Below are 19,734 nucleotides of genomic sequence, written 5' to 3'. Positions count from 1 at the left end.
GTGTCCTCTGCATCGGCAGGTGGACTCTCAACCACTGCGCCACCAGGGAAGCCCTACATGCCCTTTTGACTGATGATTGTTACTAGGTCCACAGTAAGTTATCTGAAACCCTTGGAAACAAATAAATCTTAAAAATTAGAATCTTTCATATATTAGAAAAGGTAATATCATACATGTATATTATTTTAAATATCAAAGAGTCTGAGACAATGTCCTTAATTAAACACCATTTCTCCTGGAAAACATATAAATATTCACACTATGTGAGATAAATAAAGATGAAAAATAACCTTGTACTGAAAGTCAAGTTTGTTGTAAATCTATGGAAAAAAGAAAAGCTTTTGGTTTTCAAAGCTATTTTGAGGACTGAATTGCAGATAAGGGATTGTGCACCTGAAGTTTCTAAAATTTACTGAGGGCCCACTGTGTGTCAAGTATTATTACAAATACTTTACCTTTATTAACACATTAAATCCTCACAATAATCCTAAGAAGTTAATTCATTCTTATGCTCTTTATAAAGATGAGGAAATTTAAATGAATCAAGTAACTTGTTTAAAGTTACATACTCATTAAGTGACAAAGTTAGGATTTGAGTTCAGGGATCCTGGTTCTGGAGCCTATTCCCTTAATACCCATTCATTCAGGGAAGACTGCAGAGAGGAAAAAAATTCTATACTTCTTTAAATTTAAATTAGGAAGTGGAAATATCCTTATATCTTCAGCCCCAAGCCAAGGGTCTGGAATAGGAATGGGTGACCAGGATTCTGGCAGAATGCATAACTGAGTCTATCAAAATCTTTACTGGTGCAGAGCTGTCTTTAAGAGTCTTAACAATTCCAGTGCTCTCCTATAATAATGATACCTCTAAAGGCTTCTGAATTGTGTAGGACAGCTTCTGGAAACATCAAACGCCTCCGTAAATCTGGGCTTTCCTTTTGAATTCTAATGATGCTACGAATTGTCTGTCGCTACTTGCTGAGGTCATTGCAGCAGTATCTTCTCACCACCCACTCATCTCCCTGCCTCTTAAGAGCAAATACATTTCTTTTCAGAGAAAGAACTTGACTTCTTAAATTAGTTATAATTACCTCCACTTTAAGAAATGTATAATTTTTAAAAAGTTGAATTTTTTTTTTTCATTAAGTAGTAAAATTTGTGTCTTTGTGGCATCTGTTTCCTGTGCTTGTCAGATATATATTTTTTTCTCTTTCTTTGGGGACTCTAGCTTTTTCTTATGGCTGTGGGTAGCAGTAATTGACCTCTAAATAACTCTGCTGTTACATTTTAAGAAGAAGCAATACGGTATTATGGAAAACACTAAAGCGAAAGTCAAAACACTTGTTCTTTGGCCTCAGCTCTTCCGTAGTCTGGACTCCTCACAGTTTCCATCCTCCTTGCTGTTGGGTTGAGGTGATAAGTAAAAGAGATGAAATGTGGGGAAGTATTTTATGTGTTATACATTGTTTGATATTATGATGGCTGAAAACTGTCTACTTTATAGAGGGAAATTAACTTTATGTCTAAGAAAGGACTTTAACTTTCTAAAGTTATGTAATGTTTCTAGTAAATAGCATAACTAGGTAAAAATGGAGAACTCTGCAAATGATGCCAAAGTAACAACAAGAGCTAATGAATACCATTTCTACTTCCGGTCCTCTCAAGATTTGATATGACTGAGTGCGTGTGTAGGGGGGGAACCTCTAAGGAACTGAGTTGGTTATGGAAAATGCTGATAAAGAATACCATTATATTTCGATACAGAACATTTTACTTTTTTAATTGATTTATTCAATACCAAGTAAACAGAGTTCTGATTAACTATTTTCCATTTCCACTGAGGTCAAAATGAGAGGGAAGAGTACTAAACTAAAGCGTGAAATAATGTTCTTAGATATCACAAAACACCTTCTTCAGTGGAAGAATGAAAGACTAAGAAGGATTACTATTTATGGAAGATCTGCCCATGTAATCCCACAACAAATAGGACATTTTAAGAGTATATCTTTTATAAAAAAGAGAAAAAAGTTCATTTGATGATTCTGTAAGACCCCATATAACTTTTGTCTTTTAAAATATATATATATAATATCTACTTGAATAATTAAAATAAGAAAATACAGAGACACAGAAAAATACTATTCCACTCATGCCTTCCTTTAACAGATTGCATCATAATATAAATTGTGTTTGTTAATCATTAGCATTTCTTTTGAGGATTCATTTGAGTCATCAAGATTGGAAGTTTTGATTGCTTGTGATGAATCTCTTATAGCCTTTCTTGATTATTTTCTAAATTTGATGATAAACACTGCAACATGTCTCAACCAATTAGTCTTGTCAACTTCCACTGTGGTCCCCAATCAAGTCTTCGACTTTGGAAATGACAGGAGATCCTTATTAAAAGTCATGCTTATAACCCAGACTATGAAGTAAAGGCTGAGGGAATGAATTAAAGAGTATCTCACTCCTAGTTGACTGGAAATTGAGTCAATCTAAATGAATATAATTTTTTTATGAGCTACAGGGAGTTCAAGGTGCACAAGTTAAGTGTAACAGGTAGGAAGAGGTGTTAGAGTATTAAGGTAGCTCTATGAGCTATCCCTAAATGCATCTCAAACAAATGAAAAACAAGGTGCTATGAATTTCAAACAGGAAACACAAATTAATCCCCAAAGAGCAGCGACCTCTGTAAGTCATTGTGTAAGTAAACTGTCACATTGCATGAGACTTAAGTAAATATAGGGAGATGATTGGAGAGTATTCTGGGTCAGTTCTGCAGGAAATGACAACCACATTTATAGAGATTTTTCCTATTTCAGTAGCTAAATTTCTGATTATTGTCTTGTGTCCTTGGTGGGCATAAGAAAAAAAGAAAAGCTTGAATTTATTTAAGCAGTGACATAAAAAGGAATGTTTAGAGTAAAAAGTAGATCTGATCTCACACTTTGCATTTTTATAAGGTTTTCTTTCTTTTTTTTTTTTTTTTTTTTTTTGGTCTTTTCAAAGAATTTAGGTCAGCTTCAAATAAGCAAAGCATCCCAAGGCAAGAAATATTCCCAAAGAACTCAATTTGCTCATTTAAACTGACCAGATTACAAAAACCATTCACAAAATTTGTCAATAGTTAGATTTTTTAAATGCATCTAAAATTTGTGTTTGAGAGACAGAGGGAATTTAGCACAAAAAATAAATAGAAAAGTGCTTTTTTTTTTTTTTTTTTTTGCGGTACGCGGGCCTCTCATTGTTGTGTCCTCTCCCATTGCGGAGCACAGGCTTCAGACGCACAGGCTCAGCGGCCATGGCTCACAGGCCCAGCCGCTCCGCGGCGTGTGGGATCTTCCCGGATCGGGGCACGAACCCGTATCCCCAGCATCGGCAGGCGGACTCTAAACCACTGCGCCACTAGGGAAGCCCGCTTTTTTTTTTTTTTTTTTTTGATGATAAAATTAATAGGGTCTGCTCACTTAAAAGTCAAATAGCAGCATTTGCAACTACAATAAAAAATTATCTTTACCGTTTACCTTTGGAAAAGAGAAAAGTAATCCTAGATTTCCTATGAAGAATAATGGGATTTCCTTGCTGAACTCCGAGCACACAGCATAAAAATCTCAGGTCACAGTGGTTCAAAAATCAATGAGTTGACAAATGTCAATATTTCAGTTATCCACCCATCACTGTAGGAAAAAAATGACATGCAGTATTGGACTGCCTTGATTTAGGAGTTTTGGCAGGGTAAAAATTCTAAAAATATCCTTATACAAATGATAATCAAATAAGAATATCATTATAAACTACATGGGATGTTGCGTGGAGGCAAAAGCAGAGGGTTTAAATATATTGGATATAATTTAAATAACCCCCTATTCTATTTTAAACCAAGTCTACCCAGGATGCATATGCAAATCTCACTGATTTCATTTGTTGTGAATATATTCGCAGAGGTTAAATTTGTCAGTCTTTTAAGTCCCAAGCCTTGTAATAAAATGATACCGAATGATATAAATTGGAGCATAGTCATATTAGTCATATTATGTTCTTATTTTTGGCAATAAAAGAAACTGTAAAATATATTAAATAAAACCCTAGAGGTAATTTTCTTAGAATCTGTTGAGGTGAAGCAGGTTTTTCTCTCTCTCACTCTCTTTTTCGAACCAAAACAAAAGTTGTTAAAAAAATATTTTTAATAGTAAGAAAATATATAACTATTCTCCAAAGACAGACACATATAATGATATAACTTAGCTTTATGGAAATAGAAGACAGACATTTCCCACTCCATTAGGCAACACCATTAATTAAGAATACATGCCATTTCATCAAAATTGTAGAAGTTTGACTCGATTTACCCAATACATTGCATTTCATATAATATTTCCATTCAGCAGACACACTGGCAGATGTACTTCTATGTGAACACTCAACAGACCATCCTACAGCACACATTAGGTCATTAACAGGGTGGGAGGCAGGAGCATGTGGGCTAGAATGGGGTAGGTGGTGATACTGCTAGTGTGCTCACACTTGGAACCCACTAGTATTTTGCATTTTTACTTTTTAACCACATAATGTGCTGTCGATTTAGGTTCTACTTCTGAGTCACCCTGATGTTTTATAATGTATTTTTACTATAAGGTTTTGCATATTTGCATTCTATGAATAATGTATAAGCAGGAAGGAATCCAATTGGCAAAGGTACACAATTTCTGGGATAATTTATAAATACAGAAAATTATCTTTTTGGATTCAATAACTTTTCTTATGCATGTGGAAAAATGTGTACCCATACAAATATACATGTGTACTTTATTTCTACTTGAGAATATGCACATGTACCTGTCCTGTAACACATGCATATATACCTGTCTGTTCTACACACTTAAATTTATCAGTTTGTCCATTCCTCTCTTTCTATAATATTTGATGTTTTTGCAAAACCTTATCTTTATTGGATACGAAATAAAAACTGTTCTATGAGATGATGAACAGCAGGGTGTTGAAAAAAGGGAAATAATAGGGTAAAGGAAATATATATGTAATATATATATTATATAAATGTTTTATATATATATATAATATATATATATATCCCCTCCAATTTTATATAGGTCAGGAAAGCCTATTGAGAAATGGCCAACGTTAATGGCTCCTTCTCCTTGAATTTCAGATTCAAGACCTCTTCCAGATGTAGCCCTAACTGGGAAGTGTACCCGTGAGTGTGATGAGTATGGCCACTCAGACTCCTGCTGGATGCCTGTCCGCACTTCTCCAGAGAGGAAGAAGAGCCAGCCCAAACTATCCACTTTCATGCCTGTTGATGAACGAGGAAGCCAGGAAAAGCTGGCCAATGGCGAAGCTGCCATCATGGGTGACCGCAACAGAAACCTCCTGAACAAAAAGTTGACCTCATCCTATGAGACCTTCAGTGCAGCTAGTTTCAGCAAAAATGAGGAAGCCAACACTGAGGATATTCCCCTTACAAAAACGGGGGAATACAAGCCATCTCCTGTCAATACTCTCACTAGAAGAGAAGTTTACCTGTAGGCTATAAAGAAGCAACAGCAAAGTTCTTTTCATGTATGAGAAGGAGAATAAGGGGTGAAAAACCTTACAAAACAAAACCTTGTAATCAAAAAGAGGGGGCTACCAAAGAGACAAAACTTTGCCTGCCACTTCTGCCTCCAGATCGGGCCTTTAGTGAATGATACTGTTTAGCCTGATTGTAATATACAATGTAGAAACCATCCTTGTTACTTGCATGTCTAACCCCCTCACTGATTCCCAACACTCACTCTCTCTCTTCCCCACCCCCCTCCAGAAAACAAACAAACAAACAAAAAAGATGGTTGCAAGTTTCTTTCATGGTAACAAGCCTGATTAGCAGAACACAACACACTCTCATTATCCCTAAGCTGAAGTATGATTTCAGTCACCTTGATTTAGTTCGAATGTCATCTGGTTGGTCAAAAGAAAGCAGATCAGGTGAAATATGTTTCAGATGTGTGATCAGAAATGATTAATCACCATGGAAGGCAATCCCTTAAAAAACGATAGAATCCTTCTAAAGGTACAGTCCTTATAGAGGGGAACTCTAGAAGCAGCATTTGGGGGAGGATCACAGCTTTAATATTCTAACAAAGGCTGAAAACTAAACAATACCCGGTTGGAGATTGCAGTCCCAAATTGGCATATGTAGTTTTTCTCAAGTCAGGAGCATCAACTTCAATACCATACCTGTACTGAATATTCTTAGTATATACATAATCTTGACCCCATGTATCAATTACACTAGTTACAACTTGTAAAATATTATATATATATTTTTCAGAACAGCACCACTATTATCAACTAACTGGAACAATTGTGTCATTAACAGGCCGAAGATCATACGGCAGATCAGGGAAATCATGAAGTAGATTTGGTCTTGATGTGGAAATCCATTAAGTAATAAAAGTCACTGAAGCCAGGCACGCACAGAAGCCCTCAAACACCAATTTATTTGACATTTTCTCTATACCCAGAAAGCATGCCTTTTCTTTTAAAATGGATTTCCTTTGAAAGCTCAGAAAATGAAAAGTCAATGAGACATATTTTTGGTATTAAAATAGTTAGTTGAGGTTAAAGTTTAGTTTCAAAAATATTATCAGGGAAGATTTTACTTTTTCAAATCATATTTGTGGGTAGGTAGGGAAAGAAAGATACATCAGCATATAGTCTTTAAGTTCACTATAATCATTGTAGAGTCAGGTTATGCTTGCTGGTCTTATCCACATTTCAAATTACCAAGTGTATTTTTTATGTGTTCTGTGCACTCTTCCATGTTAACAAAAGTGCATTAATTTTCAATCCTGTGCAATATGGCACATTTTGAGACTCACAACTTTGAAACAAGGTGACACCCTAAAAGACTTACTGATGTGATTTGAACATTATTTAACATATCTCCTAAAACCAATCCAGAGTAAACAAGAAAGAAATGAGCTCTGGACAGTGTGACATGTCTCATGGTATACACATCTCAAAGTTGGAAAATATGCAGGTTTTTTTCAGTGTAATATAAAGAAACAGAATGTGCAGGTTTTGAGTCACTTCCTCTACAGAGGATAATTTAATACAATTGGAAATTGAGCTGGGACATTCAGAAAAAGTGACAATCCAGGGACAGACTAGGGGATAATGGGTGAAGAGAGCAGACAGTCTCATCACTGAGTGTTTGTAACCTGGTTAAGGCATAGCCTTGATGGCTCTGTAGCGAACTGTAGAAACTATGTATCTCTGGGTAGCTTCATGCTTTGCAATATTTCTCAGACTACAACATGAAGCAGCCTGGAATATAGATTGTTAATTCACTATAGGTCATCAAATGCTTATCTTTGAAAACCACTTCTCTGTTTGGTGGGGTACTCTTTTGGGGTCATTTCCTTTTGCTCTTTCTTAAGTGGAGTTTTCATCTTGATGTTAGTTTATGTGTAATAGGATGAAAGAAGATATGTAATTGAAGAAACAAAAACTGGACTAAAATATCAATAATTGAACATGTTTATGTTTGATTATTATTTACATTATGGAAAGATACAATTCTAGTACTTTGTTAGGAAACTGCATTAAAGCAGTTCTGCCTTGTATAATCTGTAAGTACCTATTATGACAAAATACTTCTAAAGATACTTATGAAATGTATACATATTTTTTCTTGCACGTTACAAAGGAAATATTCAATTGCATAACACATGTGTGCAACAAACTTTTTAATGCATTTTTTTCTTTCATGAGACACTTGAAACATTAGATAGCTCATTTTACTCTATCTTAAAACCCTTCTGTTGTCTATAAAGCTAATACGGGTCATATAGGCTCTTTGGATTAATTGGATCCACATTCCCCAATGACATCTGCACCACATTCAAGACAGCCATGTCATTGTCCTTTAACTTGTGAGCCTCTTTAGAACTAAAATGGGTATGAAAGAATAAAATTCAGTGTACTGTAAGTATTTGCAGTAATTCTAGTAGAATTAGCTATCATAACATGTTTATTATTATAATGAGTTGGCATGACACAGAAATATATTTTGTGTTTGTATGACTTTTATTTTGAATAGGTTAAATCTGGTGCCACTCCATATATAGAGTGCTTTTGAAAAAAATCAATAAAAAGAAACAAAAAAATAATAAATGAGTGAATGCAAAATAAGCAACTGTGCCTTTTATACCTGTTGTTATGGTAAAAAAACGGTTGTTGGGTTTGGACAATGAGGGGAAATGGGCTATTCTCACCTTTTTTGATCTTGTATATTTATCCATGTTTATTTTCTGAAAATAATAAATAATATATTAAAAATTTGCCTTCTGACAAACTCAGATAGTGGAACAGTCTTAAATATCATTCATTCATAAAACAAAATTTATATGGGCTGCTTAATTCTGTCTAGAAGGCTAAAACATTTATTGTAATAGTAACACAGAGATTATCAGGGGTGAAGTCAGTCCATTTTGCAAGGTAAAATATTGATTTACAATTTCTATTTCTTTTTTTGTTGTTATTTTTCTTTTAACTGCTGTTTCACTTTGGTTGTACAGTATATAAACCATATTTGTTTTCTGTACACAAGAAGCTCAAGTAAATTTTGCATGCATTATACATTAGGACACATTTATAAATTGAGTAACTATATAAATTTATGTGTATTAAAACGTCTGTAGCTTCAGTCTAAAATCTAATGCTCATTCTGAACCTCCAGATATCATTATGGTTTCTGACTGGCCTGCTGCCTGAGTTTCAGAAAACAAGGGAGGCATTATTTTTATGGGAAGAAAACTAAGATGGTAATGAAGATGTCTGGCTGAAAGGCTACCCTAGGAAGATGTCTTATAGGAAAATAAAACACAGAGACCAGAAGAAACTGCCAAGAATCAAAGAATCAAACAGCTATCCTAAAACAGACATGAGAAATCTGAAGATCTCAGTAGTTTTAGGTATATTGTATCAGTAATAAATATACAATGTGTCCTTAAGGAAAGAAAAAAAAAAGAGTGAAGATGATCATGAGTATTGTAAAGCTTGTTAGTTGTGACCTGGGCAGAGGTATATATAACATCTGGAGGAAGGCGTCATTTTTTCAGCTACCTAGGGTTTACTTTCAGACAATTTTTCTTAACATTTTAAAGCACTTGCCTTCAGTGTGGTACGATCCGTTTGTAATGTTAATCATTGACTATTGTTCTGCTACTTGGATGTTGATAGTGAAGTGAGAACAATTTATCATCGTTTATTATGAGTCACTATGCACGCAACTATGCTAAAAATGGCAAAATGTATTAAACACTCGTCCAGTCCAACTATTTATGAGATACTTTACATAATTTAATTTGCTTTTGTACAGTTTTATGTAAATAAATTGCTTGTCATTTTTGTCTCTGCAGATTAAAATATAACATGGTCAAATGGTTTCACACTTGTCAGTGTACTTCTCTGTTGACAGGTAATTCAATTTTGATTGGACGAGAAGTGAATGGATGCATGTACCAGTTTGATTTTAAATGGTATGATTTCTGCTAAATGAAGATGGAATAAGGAAGATAATGCTGCAGTAATTGTTGATTTAGAGGGCACTGGGCATAACTGTTTATTACTTTGCCTTATAATGGAATAGACCTTGGATTCTTCAGTTTCATCAAAATAATTCCTGAGACATTTACCTAGCTGGCTTTGAAATCTTAAGTCTACAGTGGAAGAACTTCTCATCAGTAATATAAAAACTGATTTTTTTCAGGTGTTATCTAGAGAAATTTTACATTTCAGATAAAATTCAAAGTCAAAATGTATCTCTGTAAAGGAAATTTGGTTTTTAATCTAAAGTAATGATGAATACAAAAAGACTAAAAAGAAAAAAACCTTATATCATGTTAGATATAGAGAAACTTGAAGCAAAAATTAGAATTTTTACCTTACTCATTTGTTTTAGTTGAACTTTCTCTACTTTTTATATTTTTTCAATCATTTACTGTTTTTTTTTACTGTATCACTATTGCATTTACTCGTTGTCAGATTATTACCCTAACTATAGTGGTTATCTTGTTTATTAAATTGTTATTTATTCAAACAAGCAACTTCTCTTCTCCAATCCAACTCAGAGACTTAGAAAGGAAAGAAAATACTTTTTATATAAGCTAATAGATTGCAAGGAATGTTTGCCCCATCTCACAACAGTACTCCTAAAATCTACGGATGTGAAAAATAGGAATTCTGAAGATGCTTGCCTTGAAGTTTCCCTACCATTTTTATTCCCTTTCTTGGTTGAAAATTCAAAATACTTTATGTAGAATGACACATTCATTCTTAAATCAAAGATATCTTTGTAAATTGATTTTGACTAGCAGCTCTCCTTCTCTAAAGAAGAAATTAAGGGTGAAGTATGATGAGAAAGTCTGCTGCAAGTTGTAATGAAGTTAAAAAATGATATATGCATTCATTTGGCTTTATGATCATCTAATGGTGAGACCCAAACTTCAGTACCTAAATCAGTAAAACATAAAATAAAATCACTACTTTTCTTTTATTTTTTTTGCGGTACGTGGGCCTCTCACTGTTGTGGCCTCTCCCGTTGTGGAGCACAGGCTCCGGACGCACAGGCTCAGCAGCCATGGCTCACGGACCCAGCTGCTCTGCGGCATGTGAGATCTTCCAGGACCGGGGCACCAAACCGTGTCCCCCGCATCGGCAGGCAGACTCTCAACCACTGCGCCACCAAAAAGCCCCGACTACTTTTCTTTTAAATTCTCAATTTAGATTTAACAAATATATTTTACCCTTGAGACTACGTCCTTTGGTTAAAATATTTTTTAAAATCTCAAACACGTAAAAATACAGTGATACATTTTAGAAAGTAGACAGACATAAAGCAGGTCAACAAAAGTTGTGTGTATTGCTTCCAAGACTTAAGTTTGATTATTCTAACACCTCTGATTCCTTGAAGAGTTCCATCTAGTTACTTAGAAGCTTGACTTAGCACAACAGTCTCTTACATATACAGCACACATTATGGTTTATAAATGTCTTTGTAAGGTTGATTGCAAAATTCCCACAATACCTGTAATATAAACTGAACAATCTATTAGAATAGCCATGTATGAAAGATTTTACTTGTATTAAATTATTCTTAGATTGAAAATAAATTGAACACAAAATTCTGCCAGTGTTAACATCTTCTCTCTCTTAGCTCATGTACCAATGAAAACATTTTTTTAAATAATTTAACAGATGACAAGGAAAAGGAACTCTTCCCATTTACCTGAATAAAATAGGCATTTGGTAAATTGGGAACGGGACCGGAGAGGACACTAATTACTTAGACTGGCAGGTGGTTCTCTTCACTTGACATCACACAACATACTCTGGCAGTAATTGTAAATTGTATGGGATTTCTGACGGCAAATTGTAAATGTTGTAAACATCATAGCCTAATTTTCCCGCTGAATACCCTAGGCCTAATCTATCAGGCAATGAGGTTTTGGTGGACCTTGGCTGGATATCGAGTCATTCTAGGTTTGGGGACTTGAATGATCACAACCAACAATCAGCACTATCAAAATTGATCAGATAATTGTAGAATTCCCAGATTTACTTTGGTTTCAACAGACTGATTTCATAAAGAAATCTGTTCACGAGTTTTGGTTTTGTACTTTTTTCTCTTTATATTTAACTTCTTTGTGTCCTTATCTCAAAGCCCTTTGCCATACTCTGAGAAGTTTATTTGTTCTGTGTTTTTCCCCTTTCAAAAGCAAACCTAGTTTTCCCAGGAGGTGGCAGAATGTTAGGTAGCTAACCCAGGACTAGAGGATTTGCAACCCAATCAGCTTTATTTTAATGGCAATTTACAATATCACTCTTGAGTTCTTGGGAGTCAGAGTGAATAGGGACTAAACTTATATATGTTTATTTTTATAAACAAATCTTTATCCCTACTTTAATACTTGTTTATAAACTGCATGAAGGAAGGTGATTAACCAAGATAATATAGATTTTCTAAGCTGCAGGGAGTGAGGAAAGGATATGAACATAAAATGTGAAAAGCTAAAAATGTATGCTCTTCTTTAGGCCTAACTTCATTTTTTTCCTGTCTTGCTGCTGTTAAATGTAAATTGTATTCATTGGTTGAATTTAATATGTGTGACCCACAAAGAAAGAATTTTGTCTTTTTACTCAACTTCCTGTGGAAAGATGTAGAAGTTGCTCAGTTGTTCATAAATGCAAAATTTACCCCCAACATTCTCATATGATGCCTGACAAAAATTATAGTTCACTTGTGATATTCAGTTTTATTTTTCTCTATTAAAAGTTATGATTCAAATGATGTATCACCAAAAAGGTCATAAGAAATGTGCATGAGGTCAACAGAGAAATGCAGATATAATCTTAAAGATTAGAATGGGTTTTGAAAAATAAAAGTGTTAATCAAAGTGCCTAATTAAAAACAAAATAGTCTATTAAAATAAATGCCTGAATGAGCAGTCTAAAGAAAGAGATAGAAACAAGATGTTTTATTTTGGTAATTTAGTTGAGAGTACATTACAACATCCCAGACTTAGCAAAATTAGTGGTAACTTGATAGGATGATGTCAGTTTTTTTTCCAAGTGTGTTTTATGCAATAGTGCATGGAATATCTTTATTACAGTTTTATGGCTTGTTATAAAAATTTGACCATGTATTTAAACCATTTTATTATACATTTATGAAAAGGAAGTAAGGGCAAAAAATACTAGAAAAAAAAGTAATGCAAAGTAAGTAGATGGCTAGGTCATTTACTTATAATTTTAAAACCTGCCTTTAAGAGAGAAACACTTACTTGAGTGTTTTTCCAGACCCTAGGTACAGCTGGAATATACTAGAATAGTGTTTCTTAAACTGAAATTTGTGATCCACTAAGTTTCTAGAGATTCAGGTATTCTACGAAAATTTTTAAAGTTTTGAGTTTTATTAATATGATATCAAAGTAATCTTTCAGCATAAATAGTTTTCAGTGATAATTCTCAGTTGAAGCTAAATTTAACAGAATAAAATGTTCATTTTGTAAATCAGTATTTATCCATCTATTGTGTGAGCAATTATATTTTCTGGAGTCCAAAGAGATTGTTTTTTCTTTTTTACAGAGGTCCGTATTTTAGTTCAGCTATGAGAAAAACCAAATCAGAGATTTAGATAAGAAGAAAAGTCTTAAACAATGCGAATGATTGGACTAGAAGATACCAGCATACACAGACTTTCTATAAAGGGCTAGATAGCAAATATTTTAGGCTTTGCAATTCAAGAATCAAAATCAAGGATATTGTGTAGGTATTTGTATGAGAAGAAAGAAAACAAATGCCTAGTTTTTTTTTTCAACCATTTAAATGCATAAATAACATTTTTAGCTGAGGACACATACAAAAGCACTGGGCTGGATCTGACCAGTGAATTACAGTTTCCTCACCCTGGTGTACCAAAAACGGCTTCAGCTGAGATTAATATTAGAATTCATCACTAAAATTCCTTTTCTTACACTTTACTTAAGGATGCCCCTGTCTGACCTGGACAGTGTTAGTATATGGCTTTATCCAGTAAAGTCACTAATAACCACCCTCAAATTTTAGACTATGTGATTACTCTAGTTATCAGGATCATTTCTTCCCATTGACCAGATATGTAAAAATCTCATCCCTAGATCACAATAAGTAGACTCCTTAAGAGATGCAGGTCAATGTAAACAAATCCTCAGGCATTTAAAAAAGAACTCATAATCTTCTCAATGCAGGCATCATCATTGTCCACTTCAGAAAAAAAATAAAAAGAGTGTCTTATACTGGAAGTTCCCAGTTTGGTTTAGAGGTGGAAGACTTTCTTTTTTTCATTGGATCAAAAGCTTTAAACATACTTCCATTTAAATGCCACGGATAAGGGCTGATTATTTTATGTATGCAGTTTATGTTGAGTAACAAATAGTATGAAGTTTTCTATTTAGAGCATGACATATGTAAAATAAAAATAAGATATACAGTGATGAATGTAATGGCATTTTTGGAGTGAGGTGCGGTTTTCTTCGTTATTTTTTATGTTTTCTAAATTACATACATGGATGTTTTACATTAACAGTAAAAAACAGTGAACATTTTGATGTATCCTAAAATTATCTGTGGTTGAGTGAATAAACTTTAGAATAATAAGAGAAGCAATTTAATGTTAAAACATTGAACACTTTTCATCTGATAATACCCCCAAAGGAAATTGTGCTTAAAAAAAATCTTAGATTATCATTCTAGTGTGACATTTGACATCATCTTTTTCCTCTCCCAGGAAAGCAAATATGATATGCTAAATAACTTCAGAGATTGTTGTTACCAAACTAGTGCAAAGGAAATAATCTTTATAGAAAACCTAAATATGAACACTGCTAAACCTGTAAATTAGCTTTGAAGTTTATATTTTGAGGAAACTAACATATAACCATGCAGAAAAAAATCGACAATTACAATGAACCTATTTATCTAAGTTTTGATCAACATAGAAAATATGGATAAGTGCTTCAGCTTGTAAATTGTATTATTTCAATATACATTTTCTAATATGACTATCTCTGAACCTTCAATCTAGGAATTATTGTAGATGTTGACTGTGTAGTAGTCAGCGCTAGTTGATTTTGTTAAACCTCCAGAAATGAAGCTATTGAAAAAGCTACCATAAAAATCTATGCCTAGTCTAGAAACAATCAACATTCTTATTGACTAAAGTAATCTGGCAACGTAACTGAAGAAAAGAAAAGATAAATTTTCAGTCATAGCAGTGGGTACTGTCAGTCCATACATGGTTTAAGAAATAAAAAGGGCAAATGGGAATGCTACCATACTGGGAAACGCTTCAAAGCTATAGATATTATTGGCAAAGAGAGGGTGAACAGGGTAAGCAATATAGCCCTAATCCAAAGAAACTGATCCTTCAGTAAACTGTCTTTTTTTTGTAGTATTTGAGCTATGCTTCTTCTGTGTCAATTAATGGAATGCATAATGAGATATTTAATATACTGCCTGTTGACTTCTTTCCTTAAATTGCCTGGAATACTCCAGGCTCGTTTTTTTATTAGATGAAAACAAATAGTATTAACAGGTGATTTGATTCTTTTCTCTGCTTAGGATTTATATGTGTTTCATAGCCAGCATTTTGTTATCCTCAGGTTTAAAGGCTCTAAGTCATCAGAGAAATACTCCCACTTGACTATAAATGTAAGTCAGACGATTATAATGATAGTGTCACAGGTGGAAAAAGAATCTTCACTCTATTGTAATCAGACCCAACAGTGAAAAAGAATCATGCATTGCTCTGGTGCTTCAATGGAGATGAAGGCACCAATTTATACTTTAACTCTTCAAGAAGGGCAGGAAGATATGTAAACAGAAAGATATACTCAGGTTTAATGTCAATCTGAATTACAAATATAAAAAGATTGCTCAGGATAGTGGATTGGAGCCAAATTACCAGAAGTTAATTTCGAAATGGAATCTGCCTTGCTTGCTTTCACTGGACTCACGAAAAAAATGCCTTGACCTCTGCACTACTTGATCCCTCACAACACCATGGCAAAGAATTCCCAGAAGTATCACTCCTTCCACACACGTTTAAAATAACCAGCATAGAGGAACCAGGTAGAACATATTTATTTCACTCACACCGTGGTCAACTACTATCTAGGAATGTCTAGATGTTCCTCTTAGTTCTAAATTTATATCTTAGCTGTAAGTCGATTCAGTTTTAACCCATGTGTAAGTCTTGGTTATAACTGTGTGGAGCATAGCATCATTTCTAGGCTAAGATCCCAATTAGAAAGTGCATTTCAATAACAGCTTCTCGAAGATGTGATGGCACTTCTCAGTCTTCTCCAATTGTGGAGGGAAAAAACTTCTGGAAAATTGTCTATTAAAATGGTCATTGTCATTCTGACTTTTAAAGGTATTTCTCCTCATTTTCCAATCCATAAGGATAACTTAACTCAGAATAACATTTCTAAAAATGTATCATATTCTTTTTTTTTTTTTTTTTAATTGCGGTATGCGGGCCTCTCACTGTTATGGCCTCTCCCGTTGCGGAGCACAGGCTCCGGACGCGCAGGCTCAGGGGCCATGGCTCACGGGCCCAGCCGCTCTGCGGCATGTGGGATCCTCCCGGACCGGGGCACGAACCCGTGTCCCCTACATCGGCAGGCGGACTCTCAGCCACTGCGCCACCAGGGAAGCCCAATGTATCATACTCTTGCAGAAAAATTGCTCATATATCTTTTCCCCCCCTGAACTTTTTAACATTGTGCATTTCCTCCAGAAAATGTGGGTGTAATTTATTAACCTAACAGAATAATATGAGGTATATCAAACACAGTGATGGATATTTGGGGTACAATGAGCAAGTTATAGATAGTCTCTTCTCTTATAGAGTAATAAAATACATGGAGATAGCCAGAGAAAAACAACATTGAAACTGAAAAGAACTTGGTGTGGTCAAAGATGAGAAACTAAGTTGTTTAGGATAGCTTGTGATGCATCTATCTTAGACTTTTGCAGTAGGAATAGCTACTCAAAGAGGTATTCAAGATCAAGAATGAGGATGGATGGGGATGAGGGGTGAAGAGGTTTTTTTCAAGGAAAAATCACTGTGTATAAAAGACAGGGGGTCTGAGAGAGTATGAAAGTTTGAAGAACTGGAAGAGATTCAGGATGGGGAAATGATAGAGAAGGAAGGGTATGCAGATATTTTGGGGGTGGATAGTGGAAGGATATGGAGTAAGTGTAATGGAGGTAATGGTAAGAAAGGGATGAACCACCCAAAGGTTGTTCTCATCTCCCTTCCTGAGAAAAAAAAAATCCTAATATTGTGATTGACTTATTTAGTGTCATTCTGTGTCCAAGAACTGAGACATTTTCAGGTTGTTCCAGTAGTTGTGAGAAATAAGAAAGTTTAGGGTCCATCTTAGCAGCTGAAGCCCTGTCTCTCAGGCAACTGAATTGTTATTCATTATACCACCCATTTTCAACACTTACATTCATCTCCTGACTGCCATGGATCCCCTTATCTATTCTTAACCACAGCTGTGACTTGGCTCGTCTCTGCCTCTGCTGTCATTTTTGCTGCTGTGGCCAATAATTGTACTTTTTAGACATACCCTGTCCAATATGGTAGCCACTATCCACATGTGGCTATTTAAATATGAATTTAATTCAATTAGCATACTTCAGTCTCAGTTCTGTTACAATCTGACTGATTGAATGATTGAGCTCATAGGTTGATGGTCATCCTATTGGTTGCTTTCAGGTCATTCTGCTGCAATTGGTTGAGTGTGGGGAGAGATGAAGGCAAAGATGATAACCAAACCAGAAGGAAATTCCTGAATCTGCTGCTTTTAGTGGCAGATGGATGCTACAGGCATCATACCATATATATTTTAACAAATATTTGTAACTCTGCTTAATGCCAAAGTTAAAGAAGACATGCTCCATGAATTTAAGGAACATGTTAGTTGGAACTTTGGTAATACTAAATGCAAAATAAATATCACAGTAAGGAAATACATATCTATAGTTCTTAGAACATAAAAAGGCTGATCTGGCTGGGACAGCTGGAGAGGCTGAAAAAGGAGGTTCATTAAAGTTTAACCTGGAAAGATAAAGAGGAATTAGACAATAAGACGGAAATAAATATTCCAAGCACAGTGAACAGCAATGTTAAACGTTAAAGGTAAGAAAATAAAGAAATCAGAGGTTGTACCTTCAAGTGTCCTTTATTTCCAGAGCACAATGAAGAGGAGGGGCAGGCATCCTTACATCCGATCATACAGCTCTACCTCTTAGTTCTATTCTTTATACCCACACTGTGTGTTATTTAATCTTTCTTCCACATTATTTTGATACATCACTATTGGTGGGCATCTGCCCTTTTCATCAACCAAGTGCTCCTTCCACGTTCTTTCGGTAAAATCACCTCAGTTTTCCTTTGTCAGTTGTTTGCAGCTAAGGGTTTCCATTTTCCCCTGGCCTCGTGTTGGGTAACTCATGTTGGGCCAATTTGACCCTCTCTCCAATTCAGAGGATGTGGCGAGCATTGCCCTCAGAGGAAGGCGCCATTAAAACCCTCATAAGCCTCAGGGCCCGATTGTACCCTCCTTGGTATGCATCCTGGACTTTATGGTATGAACGTAAAAAAGGAGATGGCCTTTGGCCAGATCGCTCTAGGGACCTGCTCAGTTACTGGGAGTCCCTGGTTGTTCCCTAAAAGTTTGGAAAAGCAACCCTGGAGGGGAAATTGGTGCCTTTGAGGGAGAAGCCGAGAAGCCAATCAACCAGCTGATGCCGATAAGGCGTGACTAAGCCGAGAAGCCAATCAACCAGCTGATGCCGATAAGATGGTGACTAAGCAAATTCCCTGCTTTAGGGGTATATATACGGCTACGCTTTGTTGTTAAACTTCCTTTGCAACCATCAGTTGCTTGTGCCCTTCTGATCCCATACCTTAGTGCGTTCAGTTCCCTACCCCCTCTCGTCGATTGTTGCTGCACTTTGAGGACCCGCCGCGGCTGGCGGCAAGTGGCGCCCGAACAGGGACTTGACAAGAGGGACATCTGAATCTCGGTAGGTGAATCCCCGGAGTTAAGAGTGAAAGTGTGGCCACATAGTAAAATTGATAGTAACTCGGGGCAATAGTCAGAAGTAAAAAAACATGGGACAAAAAGTATCCAAAGAGCGACCTGAGGTCACTGATCAAGAGAAGGAGTTGTCCACCAGTGCTTTCCAGGCTTTCATAGCTGGAAATTATGATGTCTATCTGCAACATCTTGCCTGCCTACAAGATATAAACAAAGACGATTATAAAATAATTTTGAATAAGGCACTAGCTGAGTTTTTCAAAAGTAACCAGACAACAACAGATAGTTTAAGACAGACACTTAACCATTTGAAGAATCAGGTGCACTCGGCTGTTGAGGAAATGGATGGATTAGATGATGTTGAAAACAGTATGTTGTATTATAATCAAGCAGTCATCCTGTATCATGTCCAACAGTATACAGAAGCCATATCTGTTGGTGAAAAACTTTATCAGTTCATAGAACCTTTTGAAGAAAGATTTGCCCAAGCAGTGTGTTTTTTGCTCATAGACCTGTATATATTAACCTACCAAGCTGTGAAAGCTTTACATCTTTTTGCTGTTCTAGAAAAAATGATTTCACAGGTCAACAATAATGGAAAGAATGAGACTGGTAATTACAGCAACAAAGATGGGTCTAATCATAAAGCTGAAAGTGGAGCTCTAATAGAAGCTGCAAAGTCAAAGATACTATTTTTGTGTTGAAGTGTATGTAGGAGGACAAGGGACTTTACTGGCCGGCCATAGTTTAAAGCTAGTTAAAGCTGTTACAAGTTTGAAGTTTCCCTCTTTTTTTCCTTCTGATTTTCCCCAATCTGATTTTGAATTCTCAAATCTGGTGCACCTTAAATTATAATAATGGTACCATTTCAATTTCTTCAGTTTCTGTTACTAATAATAGTTTGGTTTTTTATAAGCATTGGGATTTGGGGAAGTTTGCATTGTCTTATTCTTATCAACCGGTTATTACTTGTGTTACACCCTCATATGCCTTGCTAATAGGAGATTTACAGATTGAGTTTACTTCTGGTTCCTTAGGATATAATATAACTTGTCAGAATTGTATTTTTAGTACTTGC

The 19,734-nt window shown here is 35.3% G+C and overlaps 1 protein-coding gene across 6 annotated transcripts in view; it reads left to right on the top strand.

Annotated features, from left to right (window-relative positions):
- PCDH7 (protocadherin 7) overlaps positions 1–8,356 on the top strand; it is a 411,267-nt gene extending 402,911 nt beyond the window's left edge. For 5 of the 6 annotated variants that reach the window (XM_059065818.2, XM_059065817.2, XM_067036313.1 and 2 more), the window contains one exon: positions 5,168–8,356. Coding sequence is in view for 4 of the 6 variants with exons in the window: in XM_067036313.1 (XP_066892414.1) it covers positions 5,168–5,544 (377 nt within the window). In the remaining 2 variants the exon portion in view is untranslated. The remainder of the gene's footprint in view (positions 1–5,167) is intronic. The other variant, XM_059065822.2, reaches the window with a different exon arrangement.
- Positions 8,357–19,734: the final 11,378 nt, after the last annotated feature.

Source organism: Kogia breviceps, chromosome 6, assembly GCF_026419965.1.
Source record: "Kogia breviceps isolate mKogBre1 chromosome 6, mKogBre1 haplotype 1, whole genome shotgun sequence".
NCBI lineage: Eukaryota > Metazoa > Chordata > Mammalia > Artiodactyla > Physeteridae > Kogia > Kogia breviceps.
The sequence above is the reverse complement of the archived record's forward strand: the minus strand, read 5'-3'. Positions and strand labels throughout refer to the sequence as shown.